At 38.9% G+C, this 26077-nt stretch overlaps 1 protein-coding gene across 2 annotated transcripts in view; it reads left to right on the top strand.

Annotated features, from left to right (window-relative positions):
• RGS6 (regulator of G protein signaling 6) overlaps nt 1-26077 on the top strand; it is a 262870-nt gene that overhangs the window by 4927 nt on the left and 231866 nt on the right. For both annotated transcript variants that reach the window (XM_088057285.1, XM_005522528.2), the window contains exon 2: nt 9456-9560. In XM_088057285.1, the coding sequence (XP_087913411.1) occupies nt 9477-9560 (84 nt within the window). In that variant the 5' untranslated portion in view covers nt 9456-9476. The remainder of the gene's footprint in view (nt 1-9455; nt 9561-26077) is intronic.

The following is a 26077-nucleotide window of genomic DNA, read 5'->3' as shown; positions in this document are numbered from 1 at the left end:
GCAATTACCTAAGTGATTTGTGTGTAATTTGCATCTGGAAAGGCTGTGTGCTGTTGTGATAAACAGCAGGGCAGTGAAATCATAGTATATTGCATCATGTCCTTGAAGTAGGTGGGATGCAACCAGTTGTGTTTTTGCACAAAAGGGTATTTCATGGTGCCACATCTTCAAGGACACCTGTGATTTTGGGTAGCAAATTTCCCATTTTATTTGATTGCAGGGTACTTGGAATTTTCCATCCTCTTGAGAATGAACAACCGGCAAGAACTCTCAGCACTTTGGGGCATTTTAAATGAGATTATGCAGTCACTGATCAATGCAGGGCTGGATTGGTTCTATCAACTTGCATAAGATTGCTCGGAGGGAACTTCATTTCATCAAGCTCTATTGGGAACAGGGAGTTTAGGTGGAGTACATCTGAATTTGGAATTTAACAAGCACTGAGGCCTATAGTTTGTTTTATTTAATTGTGTTTTTTAAAAAAATTTAATATTTTCTTGTCAGTCTGTATTAGAGCATCCATTATTTTGTGCATCTTCTCATTCAGTTTTATATTCGAATCAATTTTCTTCAGTTGTTTTCAGCTTACTGGATACAGTGTAAAATATAAGGTGTAGCCCATGCCCCAGAAGTAGCTTACTGTAGTTGCAATTAGTATTTTCTATGGTACACAAAGGCAAGGCACTTTCAGAGTTGGTGTATTTGATGGACCAGCTTCAAAGAGCATGATGCTCTTAGCACACCTTAACTGATCCAATGGAAGATTTATATTGGAGAATGGATTAGAAGTATACCCTCAAGCTCTGTATTATCAGTACAGTTACCCATTTTCCACAGGGAATGATTCTGGCCAATAAGCTGGCATTGTTGCAAAACAACAAAATACAGCTTCAGCTTTGTAACTGCTGCTTCTTGCAGGCTGATAGTGCTGAATAATTACTGCTGTAGTTTGGGATCACCAATTCACATGAAGTTCAAAGTTGAGCTATAGCTATCTCTTTGCATTTCTAAATTTATATAGCACTGACACTTGTTTTAGTTAAATATTCAGCATATACTTGCTATCACATTCTTCATAGCTATCCTTGGTAACAGCATGTTGGCTCAGAGCCTTTCCAAGAGGCCTTGCGCTCACAGCAGTATTATTTTATTGGAAGGGAGATTGATTACCAGTGAGTGCTGCATTTTTTTTTCTGAATTCTTTGGAAGAGAGATAGATGTATTGGAGGAAGTTTCTTTCTGGTATAACATCATTCTGGTCCATTAAAAGTAAATTTAGTATGCAAGTGCTGATTTTAACAATTGATTTTATAAAGGGAAAAATTGCCTAGTTAACCAGCAATTTGTATGTCAATATTCACTACCATCCATCTCCATTCCATTTTTCCTTCTGGTTATCTAGGGAAGTCAGGACCTAGTTAAAGTTAGATGCCAAAAATTACTTTATGTTGACTTCCACCCTTATGTTTCCTTCATGTAACATTCAGATCCAGACAGTATTTTCAGCAATCTAGAATAGCTAAGAATATCTGCAGATTTAGAAATATATAAAATCAAAATAGAGTGTGTGGCAATCTGGGGGAAGGGGAGGAAATTAATCCACTTCTATGGCTTATCAAGAAGCAGTCTGATCACCTGCCAGGTGACTGAGGCAGATCACCAAATGGAACAACTGAAACTGTCCATCCTGAGTGTTGTCTTTTAGGCAGTGACAGCATGAGCACTACCACAGGTATAGATGGAGATAAAATTTCTCAAGACCATGGAGAGCACCCCTTTTAGAGGTGGTGTGAGGCCTTGGTGATCCCTGGTTAGCAATATTCTGCTTAGACCACTAAACCACTAATATTTGCTTTTTTAATTAACTGACATACATGATTTGGAACAGCAAGTGATTAGTGAGAAGTACCTACATACACCTACACGTTAGATTACTCAGGGGCTGAATTTAAACTTGGGTCTATCTGCAGGAAGCCAAGTAACTTGGATTGACTCATGTCTGAGAGCTAGTTTGGTCTAAAAGACGGCTGTGTTCATACTGCATATTCTTCTCCAGAGGGGTCTCAGACCTCTGGCCCTCAGCTGGTACTTCTGTGGCCTGAAGATACAGTCATTGTTGTGGATTTTTTTTTTTTTTTGCAAGAACAATGTTTAAAGAAAAAAGTGAGTTGTCCTGCAGCCCACCAGAAGGATGAGGTTATGCACTGTAGGACTTGGGATGTGTTGGGAAGCTGTATGGTGTTGCAGAGCCAATTGAGAGACTGATGCAGACCTGGATAAAAACCCCAACCCTGTGTAAGATGATCCATGCTGACTCTAGAGAGCAAGTGCTGATGGTGGAGAACTGTGATCCCAGATGTGTGTCTGCTTAAGTTTGGAGCTTCACAAAAGAGAACCTGGGAGCAAACTAGCAGTTAAGCACTGTGGGTGATCAGGAGCACTGAGCTTGCTCCCTGCCCTAGTCTGTGTGGTAATGTAGACATACCTGTAGGATGATTTGAGGCAAATTTTCCACAGGAGAAGCACTTAGTTATGGAAGGGCGCTGCACCTTTAGAAAATGTCTGTAAGAGTAGTAGAAATGGGAAACCCCAGCCTTCATCAAGATCCCAGTTTCCCTAAAAAGAAAAAGGAAGTATCCTGGGACTGGGTCCTCTCTTCCTGCTCTATCAGAGTAAGGCAAAAGAGTCTTGGCTTGTTCACTGGCCTATATGTGTGCCCATCCTTCATCCTGCCAGTTGTAGAGTGAGGAAACTGTTGAGCTCCTGTGCTTCAGCGTGGGACTCCCTGTGAGCTTGTACCTCAGAAAGAGGGGGAATGGAGTCCTTTAGAGACCTTGAATTCTCCCCGTGTGAACAAAACTGCTTTCCCACAAACAAAGAGGAATTTGTTTGGCAAAAATTTGAACATTAAGTACAGCTGCAGGAAGTGTTTATATTTTGTTCCTTAAAAAAGGCAACAGACTGAGTATTGTTGATAGTACTGCAGTGCTCAGCACTTGTGAGGAGGGACAGAGGGTCCGGGATGATCTTCCACTAGGAAACTATTTTGGGGGAACTTCAGTTACAATTTGATGTCCAAAACAAAGGATTGAAGGATTTTTAGGTGCTTTGGGGGCTATACTTCACTGATCGAAAGCAGACTTCCTTCTCTGCCCCTCCACACAGGGGAGCAGTGCCGTGGTGTCCCAGGTAGGGCTGGACTTTATCACTGCTGACTGTAGCATGGCTCCCTGTGTGTAGCTCTTATGTCCTCCTCACCAGGCTCAGGGGAGGACATACTTGCAGAGTCTTGATGCTCTGGGCATTGTAGTGATGTGCCATGTTTCCCAGAAAGGAACTGGTGAAGATGGTGGAGTTTTGATCTCAGCTCCGGTCTCCCTGGCTTTGGTCCATTCAGATGGGTGTTGTATCCATTCCTCTTTGGAAAGTTATTTCACTAATTATGCAGGTTTACTTCTCAAGGAGGAGTAGAGGTGAATTGTGCAGTGCTTGGACTGAGCTACACGAGTGAAAAGCAAAGGATATCCCAGGCAGGGCCTGGGGATCCTCTGGCTGGTTACTCACTGTGGTCAGCAGGATCAACTTAGTGATATGTTGCCTTCCAGCATACACAATTTGCATGGCATACCCAAGTTCTGGTTTAATGAAGTAATAATTAACCAGGAAAAGAACATGAAGACAAGTTTCTCCCCAGTGCAATTTTAGAGAGATTTATGTAATGGTGTGAATTACCAACTTAATATTAATGGAGATTAAATGAATTCAGCAGAAGTGATTTTTCCCTCCATCTCTTCTCTCCCGTTGCCATAATAATGACCTATTTGATCTAAATATTCTAGCAGATCAGGTAGAGATTTTTCCTATGATGTAATTGCGAGTTCAGCAAGGCATGTGGTTATGATTTCTCAGGCATGTGAAGTCATGTAGTCTATTTGTATTTCACTAATTAGAAAAAAAGTTAACTAGGTATTAATGACATGAAATTGTAATTTACTCTATGATTGTGTGATAAAGCACTAAATCTCTCATGGTTTGATATTAACATTACGTGTCAACTGTAAGGTGCCCCTGAGATATATTAATTACATAGCATAAAGGTAATTTTCACTTATTGTCACCCAAAATTATGTTTCAGCTGAGCAGTCCTGATATATATCTCCATGGGAATTCATTTAGTTGATTCTGTTTTCTGTAATTCAGTTTTCCCTTATTTTAAAAACTATCTTATTTTATCTCACATATGCAAGAAATCTTTTGCACTGCAAATTCTGCATATTAAGTTTACAGGTTTTTTTATTTCAATGCAGAACAGGAGTTGAAATATGACCTTGTATTAGTTTGTTAAATCCAGGTGATATTTTCAGGAAATTGTTTTGCAGGATTTCATCTAATGTACTTCTTTCTTTATTATATATAAATATAATTAATTATATAAAAATATAAATAATTATATATAAATCCCAGAGTCTATAAGAGTCTCCTAGGTGTGCTGATTTCTATGAAATGGGAGTTTCTGTCTGTAAGAGGCTTCTTACAGCAGTCTTGTTTCCAATGGTCTTTTCTGACAGAAATCAAGGTGTTTGGGAACACTAAGGGGAATCTCTTTATTTACTGCTCAGATGCTTTCATTGAGTTTACACATACACAGAGGTTAAATGCTGACAGTATTTATGGATTAAAATGTAAAGGTGGCTTTCTTTGAAATTTTCTAATTACAGTTCTGTATGAGAAACTCAAAAGGTAAACTGGAAAAAAATATTTTCTTGGTTTTCACAGCATATTTTTAATTGATTATTCTGCCTTAAAGTCCACTCATCCTTTCATGACATATGGGAGCCTTATCTCTGCAGCTTCTGGTTTTTTGGGAGAGTGAGGAGCCTGATCAGATAAGAGCAAGAGAGAGAGAACTCTTACTGTGATTCAGTGCATTTTGTCAGCAGCTGTCTGTCTAATCCAGTGTGCTTATGTTTCTTAGGGGAAAAGCATAAGTGTTCTATAATAAAGAATAAAACATAAAAAGGAAAAAAAATCAGTGAGAGGAGAATGTACCCTCTCTTTTGAGCATATTTTTGGTAATATTTTTCAAAGGCTTAATAGGCCATCTTATCCATAAACAAGAAGTTGAAGACTGCTGATTTTCTCCTTGTATGTGGCAGTGAGAGAATGGCTAGCACAAATGGTTTTCAATTTTTATCACTTTTGCTGCTGAGGAGTCCAGATTGCTGCAAGCATGGCTATTGTCAGAAAAACATCTGTGGGAAAATAGCATCTTTGAACATGAAATTTAAAATTTAGAGACCATTTTTTTGAAGACATGCATTTGGATTTAGATTGCTGGTGTGTGTGGCTGCAGGCTGGGTTGAGTTAGCCCTGATAATACAGCAAACTGCTCAGAGGAGGGAGGAGCTGACAGTACTCTTCAGATAGTAATTGGTGAGGTTCTTAGCTGGAGGCTGTCTTAATTAAGCTAGAGGTTTAATTTTTTTTTTAAAAAAAAACCCTACATAAAATCTTGGTTTTCATTCTTCTCAGCTAAGTGTAGCTATTATTTCTTTGTGAGACTAAGCTGGATTCACTTCTGGCTGATACATCACAAATAATTGCTTAGAGAAAAGTTCAGAAGGCAAACTCTGTTTTCAGTCTGTATAGTGTTGTAGGATTGACTTCCTGCTTGCATCTGGAGTAGACTGAGCTGACAGTGAGGAAAAAATTGTGTAGCTTTTTTTTTTGGTTTGTTTCTTAAGAGAGGACTTCGCAAATTGGATGGGGACTTTCACATACAATTGTATTAATTAAAGAGTTGCAAAAGTTAGCATGTTAACATAGTAATAGGGTAAAAAAAGCTGTACTTTAACCATGGGCAGTCTCATTTGTGTTTGCAGCAGGCAGCTCTCTGGAGAAGGATCTGGGGATCCTGATGGACAAACTGTCCCTGAGCCAGCAGTGCCCTGGTGGCCAGGAATGACAATGGTGTCCTGAGTGCATCAGGAAGAGCATTGGCAGCAGGTCAAGGGAGGGGATCCTGCCCCTCTGCTCAGCCCTGGTGAGGCACATCTGGGGTGCTGTGTCCAGTTCTGGGCTCCTCAGTACAGAGAGACAGGGAGATTCTGGAGAAGATCCAGGGAAGGGCTACAAAGATGAAGAGGGGATGGAAACATCTCTCTTATGAGGAAGCTGGGTCAGATCAGCCTCAAGAAGGGGCAACTGAGAGGGAACCTCATCAATGTCTGTCAGTATCTGAAGGGAGGGTGCCAAGAAGATGGAGCCAGGCTCTTCTCTGGGGTGCCAAAGCGATAGAAGAGGTAATGGGCAGAAGCTGATGCACTGGAAGCTCCACCTGAACATGAGGAAGAACTTCTTTAGTGTGCAGGTGACCATGCACTGGAACAGTTGCTGGTAGAGGTTGTGGAGTCTTTCTCACTGGAGGTACTCAAATGCCATCTGTACTCAACCCCGAGTAACATTCTGTAGAGGATCCTATGTGAGCAGGAAATTTGGAGCAGATGAACTCCAGTGGTCTCTTCCAACACCAGCCATTCTGTGGTTCTTTGAAGCAGTCCTGCATCACTGCGTGCTGAGCTCCATTCAACCCCCATATGTTAAAAAGTACAGGTGTAGTGGAATCCATGGGACCCAGCATTGCTGTGCTTTCACCTTGAAGAGCCAACATGCCTGTGTCATATCACTGTCTTATTTTATCTGTAGGTTTTTTTGCTTGTTTGTTTCTTGTAGAATACCAATGCGAAAGAATTCTGTGCTTTTAAAAAGGGTATAAAGGAAAGAGAATAAACAATAGTCAGAGTCCTCACAATTCCTATGGGGCCCTGCCTTGGCCTGCTAAGGTTCATCCCAGCAGCAGCAGTGCCTGGCTTGTGTGGAGGGGATTGTCTTGCTTCACACTGCACCTCAGTCCTACCTTGTCTCCAGCCTTGTTCTCTGAGATGTTCATCCTGCTTTCAGTCCTACAAAGGTGGCCCTGCTCTTGCTGCTCCTTATTGAAATCCAGCAGCAGATGCTGGGTGCTCATGGGAATCACGTTTGCAAATTTCTGATTTCCAACAACAGATTGGTTCACTTGTATTGATTACCTTATGTAGATATTATGTAGATCAATGTTAGGATTATGTAGATCTTCAAAGTTAATGGCTCCCTCAATGTCACCGTGCACAGCGTGCCAGCTACTACTGCATATTGCACATTATGTTATTGTCTTGTTGCACTGGAGTAGATGAAAAGCTTCAATAAGTGCTATGGGGGAAAATATTGAAGCACCAGAAAAGATCAAGTGAGCTGACAGTATAACAAGAAAACAGAATTTATAAATATGGATGTTCAAAGTGAATAATGCAATGAGTGAAGCACAGCTAAGTAATGCTGCAGAGGGCTTTTTGGTTAGAAACTGTAATTTTTCTCTTTTAAGAGCATTTCTGAATTGAAAGTTAGTTGCAATTGTTTTCTTTTAAAGCATGCATATAAAATCTCACATGATGTTAGTGATAAATGTGGTCTTTATATACTGCAGGTGAAGCTGAAACTTGTATGACTTGACATATGCTTTCAACTCTGCTTTGTAATTGCCTTCAGAAAGTTACATAAAATCTCAGCCCAGTTCCTGCTCCGTTCAATTAAGTGATGATAACCTAGAGCCTAATTCTTCAGTGCCCTGAAATCATGACCAAGAAGTATTGTGAAAATGCACATTCGTGTAAATAATTTGAAGTGCTATAATTCGAGAATGCTTTACCCTTCATCATTTGTGCTGTTTAATTGTTTCTGCATCTAATAATTTTGCTTAGAGAATTTATTCCATTTACCTTTTAGCTCACAATCTGGCACAACAGTGTAGTGTTTGGGCTTCTAGGAAGACATGAGGTTTAATAGGGATTAAAATAAATTTATGTCCTTTAAAATAGTATCAAAATCTCTAAAGGGTGATTTATATATAAATGGTTTGAATCGATCTTGAACTGTATTACTGAATTTCCAGATTGGTATATGCATGTACATATGCCTTTGTGCCTACTTGTGTGTGTGTGTATGCATACCATATAAAAGAAAAACATTAATGATTCTGGATTGATGTGGATTATTCAACCTTGTTATTTTTTTTTAAGTTTTCTTAAAGGGGATATCTCGACTGCTTCTGGCTCTAGTGATGGGTGCCATGTTACTGCAGTAGCCTTGTCACTGCTGAGAAAGGACAGAGCTGGGATATGGTCTGAGCTTGTCTGATTCTAGGGTCTTGACTTGTCCTTGGGAGCTGATAACTGACAGCTAGAATGGCTCAGGGCTGTGTTATACAGATAATTATATGCTATGTATGTATATTATGTGCTGGGGCACTTCGTTGCCAGTGGAAATGTGAAAGTGGGTAAAAGAAGGAATAGGAAAGTATCTTTTCCCTTTAATAAGGGAGACAGTTTAGTGGTGAACTGTGTTTTAGAAATTAATTCATAGGTTATGCTTGTGTGAACATAGATTTTTTTTTTCCCTCAGTTTTTAATGAAGTACATTTAGATGGGCTGTTTCAGTACTTTCAATGTTAAAGAAATTGAACTTGTCAGACAGTTTTAATGCCAATGTCTGTACGAGGCAATGTTACTTCTTAGGTTAAGAAAGGTCACCACACTGCTCCACAGCAGCCTCTAATATAAATGTAATTTGTCAAATATGCTGGTGGAAGAAAAACTTAAAATACAGCATTTGACTTAGGGCTTAAAGTGCCTTTCCTGCACCAGGCCCCTTTTTTTAAATAATTCTGTTGCCTCAAGGCTGGCATGACCTGGAGGAGATGAGGCAGGAGTTCCAGTTCTGTGCTTCTAGAAGATAAAGAGTATTAAGTGTGGTCGTCTGCCTGTGTCCTGTTGCCTCTTCCTGGCTGTGTCATGAGAAGAGGTGAGGGAAGCTGTTTGCTCTGAGGAAGAAGCTATGCATCCCTGGTTCTTGGCTGCTGCTCTGGGGTTGTGGAGAGCTGGAAGGGGCTTGGAGTGTCCACAGGCGAGAGCTGTCAGTGTGTCTGACAGTCAGCTGCACCCGCCGGTTTCACTCTGCCTCACAGCAAGCTGCCTTGGCTTTCTCTTTGCAGGTACCTCAAAGCTTCTAGAAAAGTCAAAGCTGTTTGTGCTATATAGCAAGGAAAGGAAGTGTGCCAAGTGTTGATTGGATATTCTTCTGTTGAATGAGATCTCATGATAAAACTTCAGAACTGTGGGAGAAATGTGTGTGTGTGATGACCCAAACCACAGCTGTTGTGTGACTTGGTGGTCCTTGCTCTTGGGGCGTTATTCTGTAAACCAGTCAGTTCTGACACAGTGTAATAAAATCCTGCATGGGGTAAAGTCTGGAGTGTAATCCCCTCTGTACCATCCTTCTGTCTGCCTGGGAGACAGTTGCATGTCCTTACCATGCTCCATTGCAGCCTGGAGTGATGCTGACTTTTGTTCCTGTCCTTGCAGTCTGAGCGACAAGAGGGAAACATGGCCCAAGCACCTACTGATCCGAGTAGTGCGGAAACTGCTGACCCAGAGGAGAGTTCTCCAAATATGATAGTCTACAGAAAGGTAAGGATTTGGAGCTGTGTGCAAAAATCCCTTTTCTATGTTGTTAGCTCATGAAAGAATCCCATGCCCCTTTTGAAGTCAGAGGTATATTTCAGACTGCTTGGATGTATAGCTGAAAGAGTTTTCAGGAGAGTAGGTGTTTCAAACTATAGCATTTGAGAGCTTGGAAGTTGAATTCTTTTCAGTGGAAGCACTTGAGCTTGTTAGTATGAAATATTTGATGACAAGCTAATAAATTGAAATTTGTAACTTTTTGTCATATGACTTTAGGTCATCATTCAAGTTGACCGTAGCTGGCTCAAATAAGTGTACATATTTTCCAAGTGTTATCATACTAAGCCCAAAGCAGCCTCTATACAGCAATCTTCTGGTACTTTTTTTCCTATATTTATATTGTGTTTCTTGTTGTGTCATTAGCAGTATTTGATTCTTTGTAGGTCATTGTTCTTACTTCCCGTGCCTTTCTTCAATTAAAGAGTATTTCCTCAGGTGCTAGGGAAAAAATGAATTAGACAGGTGAAACAACAGCAGTCTATGATGTTAAAGAGCATTGTTTCACCATGATAAGATGTCTTATTCTGAAGTATTTTGGAGGCAGCATAAAAGGTGAAGGAAAGCTGTCTATTGACCCATTTGCAAAGGCATTGTTTTATTCTGATGTATGTGAATCCTTTCATCTTTGAAATTTAGTATTTTTGTAGTTTAATGAAATAATGTAAATGTACTTTATTTAGCCTGTAAAATATTTCTGGTGTGGTATACAGAAGTGCTGTATGGTTCTGACAAAAATTTCTTTCATGGCTTAAATAAGCTACCATTCTGTTAACTTAAGAGCTCCAGTGCTAGCTCAGATCAGGTTTCCTTGTGTAGTACCATCCTGGGTAAAATTATTGAAATGTGTTGGAGGTACATGGTTATGTCTTCTGCTTGCATGACTGCAATCTTGATGACTTTCATATGCTGAGAAAATAATTTAGGTTTCGTATGGAGCATGAGTTGTTTAAAGTGTTACTTTCTGATATCCATAATTTTGGTTTAGTTGTTGTGTATTTGGTTTGGAATCCAGAATTGTTAACATGGGAAAAATTGCTGGGTACTGTGTAGGCTTGTTTGTTTTGAATGTGTTATGAACACACTTTGGCTGCTAATTTGGAAGTAGCACTAGTCGGTTTGTCAGATTATTTTTTTCCAACCTGTTTGCTGAGAGGTCCAACACCCCAGCAGGCTGAAGTAGAAGCAGGGTACAAAGGAAATGTCTGGTTGTAAGATCTAGAATTAGGGCATTAAATCTGTGACTCTGCAGGGTATCCACTTACCTGTTCTTGGATACATTGTTTTATTTGTGTGCCTCACTTTCCATTCATCTTGTGTCTTTTCTACTTCAGGATTTCTCCATTTCTTTGCCTTTCAGTGTTTCATTATTGTTATGTAAAAGAGAGCTTGTGAGTTCTGTGGTATCAATGAGGAATATAGTCGTACTATTTGATTCATCTCTCCTTACTGGTTTTCCTCTGATGTCAGTATTATCAACCCTTCATAATACAGTCACCTCTCGAAATACGTAGTTGTCTTTTAGAATAGCATACCCCCGTGCATTGTGCAGTAACAATGTATTCTGTATTGTCAATTTTAAGCTAACAAGTCTGTCAGATGTTTTTTGTGCTAAGTGTTTCTGTTGCTTTATGAATAAAAAATGTTGATATTACCTATTTTTCAGAGTACTTTGGTGATTGACTTTCTAAATGTAATTTACATTATTTTAGATATTAGTTTTAATATTAGCATTTGTTGTTATTTGATATTTTGATATTAGTTTGATATTAGTTAGATGTATTACATGTCAATTTTATGTTCCTTAGTGTTGAAAAATCTTATGCAAAATCTGAGACAAGGCTATTATTATTTTGATTGTCTCTCTGCTCTCCAAATGAATGTTTAGCTCTCCATCTCTCATTTCCTTTCAAATGGCTTGATTGCCAGTAATGAATGAGAAAAACACTATACTGGACTCCCTGAAATATTGAACACAATCTGCCAGAATACCTTACAGTTCAGGGTTGGTGTTGTGTCACAGTAGAAGGAAAGGTTTGCTTCTCACAGCAGGGATCTCAAGGTGCGATTGCTGATCCCCCTTAGGAAGAATAAATAAGGGCTTTGATAGTGGAGCCACAGTAAATTGTGCTGTATGAACTGTTTTTTCGCTTATCATAACTGTCATGTTTGTGGATTTTGGAGGAAGAAAGCCCTGCAAGTAGAACCTTAGATTGTTAATACTAATTGTAACACAGAGAGACTCTGGGATCTGTTTGAAGTACGTGCGCCAACAGCTTTGTTGTAGCCTGGTTTTCTATTAGTCACTAATGAAAGGTAGGCACATTTAGAGGACAAACCAGATCTTAGGTGGTATTGAGTGTCCCTTTGGAGCAACCTCTCTCTGTTTTGTTTATGGAGAAAAGCCTGGAACACTCTGTGCTCTTTATTTAGGTAGGCAGAGCTAAGCGGGATGGGTTTTGGTCATGCAGAACAAAATAAACTAATTTATTTTGATATTCTCTATGGACTCCTGCAAACAAATGGCTTCTAACTGCTTTGACTGCTACAACAGACGGTCTCAATGAGATAAGTCTTATTTTCTTCTACTTTTAGTGTTAACCTTTCAGGGGTTGGTTGATATTTATCAATTTGTGAGGCATGCTATTTTTTTAATCCAAGATGCTCAATGTTGCTCCACTATTTTGGATGACACCTGTGTGTGAATTAAGTAGTGCAGATGCATTTGTTACAGTGAGCAGTGTTTAGGGTATGATTTGCCTCACCCTACCCTTGTTGAGATGAATTGTACCCCAAACTACCTGAGCTGTATTGATGAGTTCTCCAGTGACAGTCACGGGTACATAGCTGTCATGTACTTATGTCATAGGATAGACATTTATAGTTAAGCAAGCTGCATTCCATTCCACGGGCCTGTGTGTCCTCTCATCTCTCTGTGCATCTCAGTGTTGAGCTCTGGGCTCTCACAGGGCTACAGATGGTGCTGCAGGAAGGCTGTGCTGTCATTTATCTGTGTGGCACAGTGGTACCCAATGGAGGTGTAAGGGTGCTGCAGATTCTGCATTGCCATTTGAGTACTCTGCGAGTACTCTGAGTCTGGCCACATCTGGAGCAGATGCTGATGTATTTTTTGATGGGATTGCTACTGGAAGAGTGGTGCACAGTGCTTAAAAAGACCGACTGAAATGCACTACCCTACTTTTCATGGGAGCAGGGAGTGACATCCCCATCCTCACTTCAGTCTGCGAGCATCGTGTGGGAGCTGCAGCATGGAAGGAAAAAAAATGCAATAAAAGCCAGTGAGAGGAGAAGAACCTCTACCAGCAAATAGTAACAGAAAATATAAATTTATTTTAAATGCTGGTCACATTCCTTTGAAATCCAGACACCTTGATTAGTCTTTCTTGCAGGTGCTGGTGACTGTCTCAGGGGCCTTCATTGTTACAATAATCCATTGAATAATAATTCCATGTCTGAAAATTCCTCTTCTGCAGACAGTATTGAAAGATAAATGGTTCACACACACTTTCTGACACCAGACATATTAAGTGACCTATTATCAAAATAGTTTGGCAAATTTTCTTACGTAAAATTGTCATGTCACTGTAAGAAAAATCAAAATATTTAGAGCTTGACTAAATAAGAACTGAAAATACCAATAAGGAGGACTACCTGAGGAATGTAAGAAGAAGGATGAAAACACATAAATTAAAATCTAAATTGGATAGCAAGGTGTACTTGTTCCTGAGAGAAATCTACAACAGGGAAGAGTTTGCAAACTGTGCTGTTTAGAGAGTTTTAGAACCACTGGACCATGTATGTTCTGAGGGATATCAAAGTGTACTGTCAAAGAATTGATCTGCATTATCTGATGGTAGATTTCAATTTCTGCTTAATTTTTACCACACACATCCTCTATATCTGCTTGCTAATATCGGCACTTAGTGAGTTAACTTTTGAATTTTTATGGTTACTCATGGTAAATCTTTTGAATAAGCAAGACAATCTAATTTCCAAAGGCAATTACTGCTCTAAGTAATGTAACACAAACTTGCAGCTGCCACAAGATGCTTTCAGAAAAATCTGAGTTGTTTGCTACCTTCAGTACTTGGCAGCCTTAGTGTTCTTTAAAATGCTGATTTAAGATCTGAATTGGAATAATTAAAAAAAAACCCCCAAAACCCAGAACTCCCTGTTGCAGCACGGGTGGCTGCAACAAACCCTTTGGTCCCCTTACTTCAGGGCATAGGGTGGCAAAAATAAAGGGGACAGGCACCATTATGTGACCCAAAAAGTAAAGATCTTTAATAAGCAAAATAACAAACACATAAACTGGACAACATATGGGGATGCACACAAAAGGTGAGGGCCAGGAGGGTTACAATAACTTACATAAACTAAGGTAGGGGTGGAGTCTGAGGGGAAGGAGCAAATAACAACTAGGGATTACAGATATGTAAAATAATGCACCAAATCTTAACCAATGATAACAAAGAAACTATAGAACTTTCTGGCAACATTTACATAAAACTAAACAGGGGGAAATGTACTTAAGACTTTACTCATCATGGTTAAGGGGATTTTTCCCACAGCCTTCATTGACCCCAACAATCCCCCATACCCCCCCCCCCCCAAAATAGGCAGCCTTACATTTGCGGATTTTTTCCAGGCAAATTCCAGTGTTCCAGTCATATCAAGTAGTAGCAGGAGTGTTGCTTTCCAACCTGGCTGACTGTGCTGATTAGACAGGAAATAACAGAACAAGTAGTTGTGAAGACAGGCATATACATCCAAAAAATGTATGGACCAAAAGCAGAAGGATGGGAGAAGAGGCTGTTGTTAATTTAACTGTTCCCATTAAAAAATATAGTACTGGTATTTTGAGCTAGTCAGAAAACTGAGACAGCAATTGGATTGCTCTTAAGTTGTGCTATGAAAAACCATCTCCATAGGACACTATCCAAGCAACCAAAAGCAGATGAACCTTATAAGGGTATAGTCCAAATGATGACTTTTTTTAAAGAAAGAAAAAAATGAGTTAGAAGTTTTTTAACTTTAAAAAGTCACTGTTTTAAAGTGAGATGGATTTCATGCACACAACTTATTTTTTTATTAGGAGAAAGCAGTCTGCATCATTTTTTGCGGCTTCTTAGCCCCTTTGAGGTTTCATGCTCTTTTTATAAGAGGCAGTAGAACTTAAAATGCATTTTAACCATTGAAGACTTTTGGCATTCTTTTTATTTGAGTCTCTTGAGTTATATTTTAGGATTCTGCTACATGTAAAGGCCTTCTGAACCTTATTTTGGTACATGAAATCCGAGTTTTTCACACAGTTGCTTCTGTTTTGTAACTGGTTCTTTAACATAAAACTGTAAATTGAGGATGATAATGAATGAGTTGATAACACTGCAGACCTCCAGGCTTCAAATTTTAACCAAGGATTTTTCTGTACTGTCATTAGAGATTACTTTATGGAATTTTAAGTCATCTTACTCTTAACATTTCCTGATTTTTTTTTTTTTTTTATTTAACTTTGTTTCCAGACTAAAAGCAGTAAGCCAAGATTAAACTAAGACTGAATTTGAGATCATGTTTTGGGACTTCAGGAACTGTAATATGCACAATTTTGGATAAATAATCCCCAGACTAACATTGTTACTGCTGGTAAATAAATTTAAACCCAGTCTTGTTACCAAAATGTGTTGACACACAGGTTAGGCAGCGGGGGAACTTTAGCTCTGCACGTCTGTATTGCACATTGACAAGGAGGTTTCAGTTAATTTATCACTGCAAATACTCATGTGCCTTGCTTGTAAACAGAAGCTGGCCATTCTTGAGACCTTGCTAATTACTCTATTCAGCTGATTTATTGTGTCAACAACTTTGATTGCACAGGGTATTGCATAGAGAGGGGGAAATGCCTGTGTGCCTGTGTTCAGTTGTGGCTGTAATTATGACAGAGCTGGCTGATTTTTATCTAGGGGATTCCCTCTTGGCATTTCCTATAATAAGAGGGGTAGCATTCACTAATTCTCCTTTCCATACCTCATACAGTAAAATCCTGGGGATAGTAATCACAGTAGGGGCATTAAATCTAGTTTTACAAGGGGAGAAAAGCTGTTCACTGGGGGACAGAGGTGGGAGTGGCCATGTGCAACAAACCTGTCAGGTAGGAGCAGCAGAGAGTCCAGAGTATAGTGGTGATAGGGAAGTCATAGTCCAGTTATGAGCAATGGCAATGAAAATCACAAATCCCAAAATGTCTTGGAGAAATATTTCCAAGACAGGGATAGGTGTCAGCAGTATTACGTAAAAGGCCAGTGATAATGGCCTCTTCTAGGTCATGGTAGAGTCTTCTCCTTTTGTCATCTCCTGTCTTCAGGAGACATGTCCTGGTTGCACAGCATGGACTAGAAACAAGTGGTGAAGTTTGGTGAGCAAAAGCTAGTACTGGTGTGCACACAAATTTTGGTAAATTTGTGATGGATATAAGCAATTTTCGAGTTAGAGGGTGGTTCCTAATTCTTAGAAAAGTGGAGTTCTGGAGCAGTCACTGCAGAGAGTGGTGAGGCGCAGGAAGCCATATGATTTTACATAGCTGTAGGCATGTTTTTGAAGAGGCCTGTATGACATGGTATTTGGCAAAAGTAGAGAAGGAGACACAGTGAGCCAAGAAGTCTCTCTAGCTTTACGTATACCTTCTTCAGATTACCTTGAGTAGGTGATAATACCTAAAATACCTCCTAAATATGTGTGTGTGTTTATATAGTAAATACCTTCAAACACCCCTTATTCATGCAATAGCAAACAATTTTTACTGCTGAAGTTTGACATGTGTTAGTGTCCTTGAACAAAGCTAATGCTACTGTCCTTGACTGTAGCTGTCAGGGAAGCCTTGTGGTAAAGCTGGGGTCTGTGGGTTTGATTTCTGCATCAGTTAGATGATATGAATGATTAATGATTGAAGGCATTAGTGTAAAATGGCAAGCAGTTAATTCCTGGAGGACTTGTATTGTTACATAGATGCAAATAAGGCTGTCATACCAAGGGTAGAAATATGTTTTTAGAGTCTGGTGGAGGTCATCCACCTGGAAGAAGGACTTTTGGATACTTTGTAGTTTTTTGTTTCTTTCCATTATTTGTCTTGCAGCGATAGTTAAGATTTACCTGAGATTAGAGACTCGGATTAATAAACAGCATGCAAAGTTACAAATAGGGAAATACGTGTAATGTGGTATCTAGGTAAAGCCTCAAATAACTATTTTTGTGTTTGTCTTTTTAGGTATCTAAATGCATGTATATATATACAGACACGTATTTATGTGCTTAAGTCATGAGAAAGAACAAGTAACCCTTGTTTAATCTTGGCTATATGGTGTGTCCTAATATGCACAATATAGGAGATAGGTTAAAACGTTATATATAGATGTATGTGTTAACGCCCTTTCTGCTATATCTTATGTGCCTTAAATCTTTCTGTTCAAATAATGCATGCATATATGAATTGGTTTGCATTTCACACATGGCCTTAGCCAAAGTGTAAAGCTGTCCTGAGAATTTGTGTATTGTACAGTTCTTTGTAGCTAGAGGTTTTGGTGATAAACATATAGCTTTTTTTTTCTCTTCATATTTCCCTAGCTAGTTGCATTATTTAAACTTCTTTAATTTTCTTCCCTCTCCGGCTCATAATTTCTGTGTTCCTGTTTGTGACTGAAACAAACTGTCTCTTGCACCCATAAAAGTCTAATTACAGTGATCTATTACTTTAACTGTTCTCAGAGGCAGAAAAAAGACGAGCCAGGACCAATAGCTATGACAACTTCAAAGTATATTTTTAGCAAAGCAACTAGTGCAAATTTAGAATACAGAGATAAAAAGGGAAGGTTCAGCTAGAGGGTAAGATTATGCTATTCTAGCTGTAGCACTTAGTGCCTTGCAATTTTGGAAATGGTTCTCTTTTATTCCCCTAGCATTTTTCTCATGCCATTTGCTTTGTATTTTTTGTCAGCATTTGAAATGATGGTCTTGAAGTATTTGCACTGTTTGTTGATTTACTTTTGCATGTTGTTTTGGGCAAAATGCTGAATATGAGCATTTTACTTCTGCCTAAAACTTTGTTTTAGCCATGGGCTTGTTTTGTTTACTAGAAACAAACCAAAATGAAGTGGTGAAGCAGTATGGAGCTGCCTGCCTGACTTATTTCAGGAGGCAGCTTCTGGCTATTTCAGATGCAATCTTGATCTTAATATTAAGACAAAATAGTTTGGATGGAATTGGATGAAATGTGCATGAAACTGTAGGGTTTTTTTTTTGTTTTGTAATAGAACTCCAACTAAACCTTTATTCCATCCTGATTAATAAAATATCACTTCAGGGGATTATGAACTTATTTCAAAAGGCTCTGCAATAAGTTTGAGTGGGAGGATTCAGTTCAATAAATAGAATTACGTGTGTGGGACCATGAAAATATGTAAATAGCATTCCATTAAAAAACTCATATTTTGCATCCTAAGTAAGACATTCTGAAGCCTGTTTCTTTTTTTTCATGAGAAGCTGTTATACCATGTTCGAGAGGCAGCAATTACTTTTATTCTTTTTGTTTTATCACTGCTGCTGTTGATTGTATCTTATTTTTCCTCATCTCTCCAAAGTTAACTGAAATGAGGAAAGTGGAAAGTAGCCTGTTAACCAGACACTGAAATGCTCAGATCTGCTTAACGAAGAATTGCATTCGAATTCTCGAGTATATTCAATATTTTAGTTCAAAGGCTATGTCTTTTGGAATGGTGAGAGAGGACAAGAGTTAATTTAAGTTACATGTCACCTCTCTGTACTTTACTTTCATTAAGTATTAATGGAGTTTATTAATATTACCTTTCATTAATGTGTTTGGAAATTGTACTTTGGACCAATAATTAAGCGCCTCTGAAGGTAAAGTGAAACATACTTGTGGCATATACAAGAAGAAATTACAAGATATTGTAGTGGTTTAAATGGGAGTAGAATAAGTGGAATAGGTAGGGAGAGAATTTAATCAAGGAACACATTAATGAACAAATCCGATCTGTTTCTTGTTTGAGAGAGAAAGCACATCAAGTCCAATTTCATTCATACTTCAGTTTTGTGAAAATATGGTTCTGTGAGACAGAAGTCAAGTAAATGTTTCTCTTGTCATGTTTTTAAGCTCTAGATGGGAATGGTTTTGTGTACCATAGTCTTCTCAGAGTTTAGTGCTGGAGGTGTCACTACTGTTCTCTACCATGTCAGCTGTTGATGCATATAGGTGTGGTGGCCATTGCATATTAAGAATTTTCCATGTTGGTTCTCTTACCATTTCACATCTTTTCCTTATGTCTTGTGTTAGTTGGAAGTTTCAGCAAGCAGATCAGAACTTGGAGGGTTGTGGAGACTGTTTAACAACCCCTATTTGCAGGCACAATTCTCCTCTGCTTGTTGGCATGATTGGCAGTAGGAGCTGTTTTGTTGTGATGCCCCAAATAAAGAGGATATTTCATTCACTGGTGCTATAATTAGATGCCTTTCTCCATCAGTAAATCCACCCAATTTTGTTAAACACTGCTTGTAGCTATATATGAATTAGCTCATTCAGTAACTTGGGCAAAATGTCACAAAACCTTGGCAGCACTGGACTCTTATCACTTTAGCTGTCCCCCCTGGGCTCTTAATAGTAAAATTAACTGGAGTTCTGTTTATTATATTTTTTCTATGTGTAGAAAAACAGATCTACAGTAATAGCATTACTGTTGTCTGCTTGTATACCAAGGATAGTCCAACCATTGGCTTGTATCTGGAAAGTTATGTGTGGAAAAACAGTGATTAAACCCATATTTTTTTTAATGACAGGATAACATCTGTTTGGAAACAGGGAGCCCAAGTGCTTTTTATCTTGGTCCTCTTAGCAGGAAAGGTTATCTACTTTGGTAATGATATTTTTACATTATTTTTTACTGGAAAGCACTTCAAACATGTTGAGTTATAAGAAGTTTTCCTTTCTGCTTGCAAGAATGGAACCTCCATTTTCAACAATGAAAATGGTGTTTAAGTAATTCACAGTGTATTTAACATCAATGGTGCTCTCTTCCCACTCAAGAGATGTCTTAGGGTTTCAGGGAGCATAGCATACCTTTGACCCAAACCTGTGTACAATTATGACAAACTAAATTTTTGTGAGATGGCCTGTGCTCTGGTTTTGTATTAACTAAACTGTTTTTCTGTGTTACACACATTTGTGACTCACAGTATTTTAAGGAAAAACTAGAGGATTGAAGGATAATGCACCAAAAGTAGGCAGAAAGGATAAATCAAGTGGAAGGGTGAATCCTTTTGGAGAGAGAGTTAAGACTCAATATTGCTTTTACAAAAGCCATATTTGCTGACTTAGATTTACAAGAGATATTTCCAGAATCATCAAGGTTGGAAGAGATCTTGAAGATCACCTAGTCCAGCATAATACCACCATAATCACCCCTAAGTAACACCCCCAAGTGCCCTATCCAGACCCTTTTTGAACACTTTCAAACACAGTGACTGTACGACCTGCCTGGGCAATTTATTCCAATGCCTAACCACTCTTTCAGTAAAAAAATGTTTTTCAAATACCTAATCTGAACCTCCTGTGGCACAACTTGAGGCCATTTCCTCTTGTGCTGTAGCTTGAGACTTGGCAAAAGAGACTGACTCCCACATGGCTACAGCTTCCTTTTCGGTAGTTGTAGAGAGCAGTGAGGTTCTCCACCCCAGGCCTCCTCTTCTCCAGACTAAACAATCCCAGTTCTTAAAGCAGTTTTTCAGCAATCTTAGAAGTACTTGAGTCCACTGTGGCCTGCATGCAAGCATTCATATAGTCTGTAGATGAGGTTAATTGTCTTTAATTTAATAAAATGGATTTATTTGAGAAACATTTGGCTCTATAATGAGGCCCTGAGTGACCACTGAGGCTCAGGCAAAGGCACACGGAAGCTACATGCTTCTACTCCATTTTACAGCCTCCTGCCTGTTTTTTTTTTCCTCCCTTAACTGTTTCATTTGACAATCTGGCCATTCTCACAGTGCAGCTATTTTAAGCTGGTGAAAATGAACTGAAGGCTGAGTGCCCTTTGGGCCACTGTTGTCTCAATAGCACTGAGTTCATCTGCCAGGCTAGGGGAGAGTGATGAAAGAGAGACATGGTCATATACTGGGGCATATGCCCCATGATGGACACTGCTTTACACCCCTGATTCTGATGCATTCAGATGAAGTGCTAAGAAATAGAGTCAGTGACCAGAGAAACTGTTTAAGTATGTCAAGTTGTAGAAAGCTTCCTGGGGCATTCAAGGACAAGCGGCTCAGATGCTTCTTTCTAAATGAATTACAAAACCATGCAGGAATGGAAACACTGGCTTCATTACTTTAATTATTTTCTCCATAGTGTCTTAATTTTTTTTCATATTTATTATGGCAGTTGAGCAATTTTCTCTGCGGCAGCTGTGCTACTTCAAGAATATTTTGAATAGGCAACTAAAGTCCTTAGAATGGGAAACTGGTTAATAGATAGAGATTGTAATGAGAGAGGAGGTGATGCTTTTAGCTTTTGCCCTTACACCTCACAGCCAGATGTGATCCAAAGAGTAAGAAAACAATATTTGCCACATCTTGCTCGATCTATTGGAAATCAATTAATTCTTGTTGATTTTTCAGCAGACAGATACCCCTTGCAAAAGAATTACCCCGGAGATTCTGAAGTAGTATAAATTGAGATAGCCAGACAATACCAGTCTGTCTGTCTTGGCTCTGATGGTTTTGGCTTCTGTATTATTAACTTATGAAGAGGCTTCTTAGATATTCTGTTTGTCCTCCTTGTCCTCAGCAGTTTGGATAAAAATCATACCCATATCTAAATTTACCTTGAAATTTCACTTCAGGCAGTTTTAAAAGGTCAAACCCCAACCCTAGGTTGAAGCAGGAGAGTGTACAGTGAACCACCCCTTGTTGTTTGTGTTGCTGACATCCAGGAAGCCAAAGCTTCACTAAGCTGCCTCTGCTGTTAAAAAAGTAAACCAAAACAAAACCACACAAAAACCCCCAAAACAACAAAACAAAGCCCAGAGAAAAACACCTCCATCAGCTGAATAGAATGGGTGACGATGGTCACAGTGCCTAACACAATGATTTGGGATTGCTGGAAAAGGATTGCTCCGCTACCAGTTTGTAACTGTTACAAGCCGGAAGGTGACAAGCAATGTGGCTGCTTTCAGCTGGAGCACTGAATGTTTTATCTGTTTTATGATATTTTGTCTTTGGTAATTTAGTGACCTCACTGTCCGTGTCCATATGCATTTACTAAATTTGGGGTTTTTAGCTTTAGTTTCTTCCTTGGAACATTGCTGCCTTAGATTGTAAGCATTCACTGCAAGTGCTGAAATCTGATCCAAGAAATGTCTTTTTACGTCTGTGGAATGCTTAGTGTACAAAAATTGAATTACTGCTGACAAAATGTTTACCTGATGGAAATCAGTATTATCTTCCTGGATTCCTAAGAATGAGAACTTTGAAGGAAACATCTGGAATGTTTAGTAAGAATTGCTGATCATTATTAGCTCAGTAAGTTTGCAAGCAGCTGAACAAATAGTTGAATTATTATAAAATGCCTCTATAATTCATGGGGGAACTAAATGCTGCAAGGTACATTTATTTGTGGATGTGAATTTTTAAAAAAATTAAATAAAATGCTTATGAAAACTTGTGAACAGGATACCAGTAAGGATTTTGTAGGGTTTCTGGTGGTCTGTTTATCAAATCCAGAAATGGAGACCAAGACTAGCTTAAGTATTGCATTGCTTTCACCCAACATTTAGATTTAGATTATTTTTCCTCCTCAGTGAGGGCAGGTATTTTAACACAGTCCTGTGGCATGAGGTACAGAGCTCAACTCCTGACTTCTCCTAATATTTTTCCTTCCTACCATGACTTTGTTTCTCTTTTTAATGAAGACCTTTTATGTTTTGTGAAATGGAAGAGGAGAGGTATAGGAACTTAATTTCTTTCTTATTTTCAGTAAGATCCACAGATTGGAGAACCTCAATGTGTTTTGGATCCATATTCCAGTTAAATGACTTCTTGATCTTGGAAATTTTTCCAGAATCATCACAGAAACAGATTTTCTTCTCTGTGGCTTCCAGGCTTAAAATGGAAATGTGTAGCAAAGCATTTAGGCTCATGTCCAAAGCTGTCCTCTGGATCTTGCTGGACACAGTGGGTCATGGTGCTAATTTAAGCTATTACTAATTGTTCACTCAACACCACAGGAAAGAGCTTGGAACAGGGCAAGTGGTCTTGCATGTTGGAAGAGCAATACAGCCAGAAGAGAGGAGTTAAAGTTGTGTAGGTAGAGTCTCAGGCAAAATCAACACTCAGGAAGGAGAGGTAGAGGAACATGCTTTTTCCCATCAGATTATGTGTTGACTCTGGCTCACCATAACTTTTAATGTATTGTTCCCATCAGAGTTGGACATTTCCATTTGGTGTGAGTAATGCTTTTGTGCTTTGTTTAACCTACCTCAGACTTCAGAACAATAAAAGCATGTCTGTGCTGAAGCAGGTAAAGCTTTCAGGATCTTTCACCTCCCTCTTCATGCCCTAATTAAACCCAGAGTGCTCTTTTTCTCTTAGGTTCGCACAGAATGAAAGAAATTTCCACAGACTTGTGTAGTGGAAATGCAGCTCTCATGTATTGCTGTGGAAATTAGGTTAAGTAAAAGCAGGAGCTTTTATATGTGTTTCTTAATTGTGACTCTTCTGTTACTGCTATTACTTTGGGTCAGAGCATGAGTAGCCAGGCAGTGGGTATGGAATTAGAAATTTATTTTTTACATTGCTGAAATAAAAGCTTCTCCTTGCTGAAAAATTAATTACTGAGTGTTCCAGCACCTTATAAGATATTTATATGTTCTCCTGAGTCCTGTCTCTTCCTGTTATCAAAGTGCTGTCTTGAGAGCAGTTCAGGCAAGAGAGCTGCTCAGCTGTGCTCCGTAGTCTTCCTCTCTGCCAAGGAGTCTCAAGACAGCACTCGAGAACAAAGAGATACTCTAGGGAAAATGTGAATATTAGATCACTCTGGTTTAATCATTTGGGATACAGTGGCCTCAATTTATGCATGTGACTTTTGTGGGGTTTTGTTGTTGTGGTTTCTAAAATGTGCCTTCAAATTTTTAAATTGGTAAATCAGGAGTTCTTAGAGGCATTGGAAATCTCAGATGGGTAATGCTTTTGTGGTACTGTTGTCCGAGGTCTACGTATAAAGAATTTGATGACACAATCAATTATCTGTTACTTTAATAGCTTTTTGTAACCTTTTCATTGTGGGGGTTTTTTCCCCCTTGTCTTTGAAACAGAGAGAAAATAATTTGTTGGATTTGCTTCATTTGGGAATGCACAGAATAGATGGTGGCCTGATTAAACTGCACCTTAGAGTTGCTCGTTCTTACAAGAGGAAATACTTGCTAGCATCAAATCTGTTACTTAACATAATGGTTACTCCGTTGCTGCAGCAAGGGCTCTGGCAGGACAGGCAGCTGAAGGAAATGTGTGTGAAGCCCAGTTAGAGCCTGTGCTGGTGTTCCCAGCTGCACCTTCAAAGTTACTGTCTTGAAACCTTATGTACAAGTGAAGGGAAACTGAGGTCAGTAGCTTTTCCTGCTTTGAGATGGTGTAGGGAATGTCAGCTTAGGACATGCACATTTTGTCTCTGCCTCCTTCCAGCTTGTCTGTGCAAGAGGATCTTTATAAATAATTGTGGTGTAAGAATAGGAGGATCCAAGAGGCTACTTAGTCTGTATGTTTGTTGCTGACCTCTGTGCCTAATTTGGTTCCTGGGTGGTATGCGGGGAAGATGGGGACCCATTTTAAAGCTCACAGGTCTTTCAGCTACAGAAGTTTGCTCTGTGCCTGTACTGCAGTGAAAATTTTTCGAGTCCTTGGGAAGGAAAAGCTGGTACTATTTATCTGTATGCAAGGCAGCTAAAGTAACAGCATCAGTAGTGCTGATAATCTGACTCTGTCAACAGAGACTTTGAGAACAAAGCTTTGAAGAAATAAATGCAAAAAGCTTGTGTGGCAGGCTCTGAGTAGTGAATGTGCTGAAGGGCAGTCGAGGAATTTCACAACATGGTGATGCTGGAGACAATGGGTGGCTTTTTAATATTGGGAATGGGATGGAAGGTTTGATATTTTGATCAGGGTAAATAAACTGCCTTCTGCCTTCTATACCACTTGTGCTTTTTCTTCCTCTTAGTGACACTGCTATCTCTGTTCTGTCACCTGCATTTTAAGTTACAATGTTTTTATTTATGATTCGGATTGTTTGTGCAAAAACCACATTTAGGTACCTTGTTGTGGCTGATTGAACTAATATTTTTGACATCAAATTTGCAATATGAAGCTACAGAAGAAGTTAGGCATGTGGTGTTCCAGTTTATTCTTTGTTTCCTCTCCTTTTTTTTATTGTAATGATTTTGGGATTGCTGAAATAATTAAAGTGGCCAGTCTTCCAGTATGTATTTTAGTCTCAGACAAAACTAATATCATGCTTCCACCCACTCTAATTTCAGAGAAAAGTAATTTAGTGATAATAATGTTTAAAAAAATCAAAGCTAAATTTTCTGAATTGGATGTATCTCTGTAGAATCGGGCTTCTTTTAAACTCATGGGTTCAAATTAAAATGAAATAAATACCATAATGTTTTTAGAGATTTTACTCTAGATAATGATTTCATAGACTACTGAAATTCAGCCACTCTTGCTTGAGTAAGTACAGAGCTCAGAGCTAGAAGCTGCTTAATATTAAAAGCTGAAAAATTGTTCTTTGTGTGAAGATGCTGTAGAAAGATTCATGGATCAGGATGTAGTAACTCAAATTGGAATTTGCCCCAGATGCTGGGACTGTTACCTTTATTATCATTAAAAAAACTAAGTGTTCAGTCGGTAGCTGACATTAAAGTGTGAGAGATGCCTTAATATTGTACTGAGCAAGGTATTTGATCTCACCCAGTGTAGAGCCAGCACAGCTTCTGAGGCACACCACATCTACTTTGGACTTCTCCCATCTACTAATTGGACTTGTACTTGCAAAAATGTTAATTCAGATTGAGCTTCTTTAGGATGGTTAATGACTCTACCCAAAAACTGTGAGTCATTGGATATACTCCCCTTGCCTTCTGCAAGCTTTTGAACAGAACTTGTGCTACTACAAATGAAAAGATTTTGTCTGAAATATTTTTTCTTAATGGAGAAAAGCATGTTTGTGTATGTGTTTTGATGTTTGCTGAACTATATTTATTCTTGTGTGGCAGCTGGAAATGAAAAGAAAAGTGAAAAAGTCAAAGTATATTTTTACCAAGAGGCCATCTTGTCTATGGTAGGAGCTGGGATATTCTTTTGTGTTTTTTAAATTTAGGGCAACATGATTA

Source organism: Pseudopodoces humilis, chromosome 7 (assembly GCF_049639895.1).
Source record: "Pseudopodoces humilis isolate 2021_Gansu_Grassland_sample_001 chromosome 7, ASM4963989v1, whole genome shotgun sequence".
NCBI lineage: Eukaryota > Metazoa > Chordata > Aves > Passeriformes > Paridae > Pseudopodoces > Pseudopodoces humilis.
The sequence above is the reverse complement of the archived record's forward strand: the minus strand, read 5'-3'. Positions and strand labels throughout refer to the sequence as shown.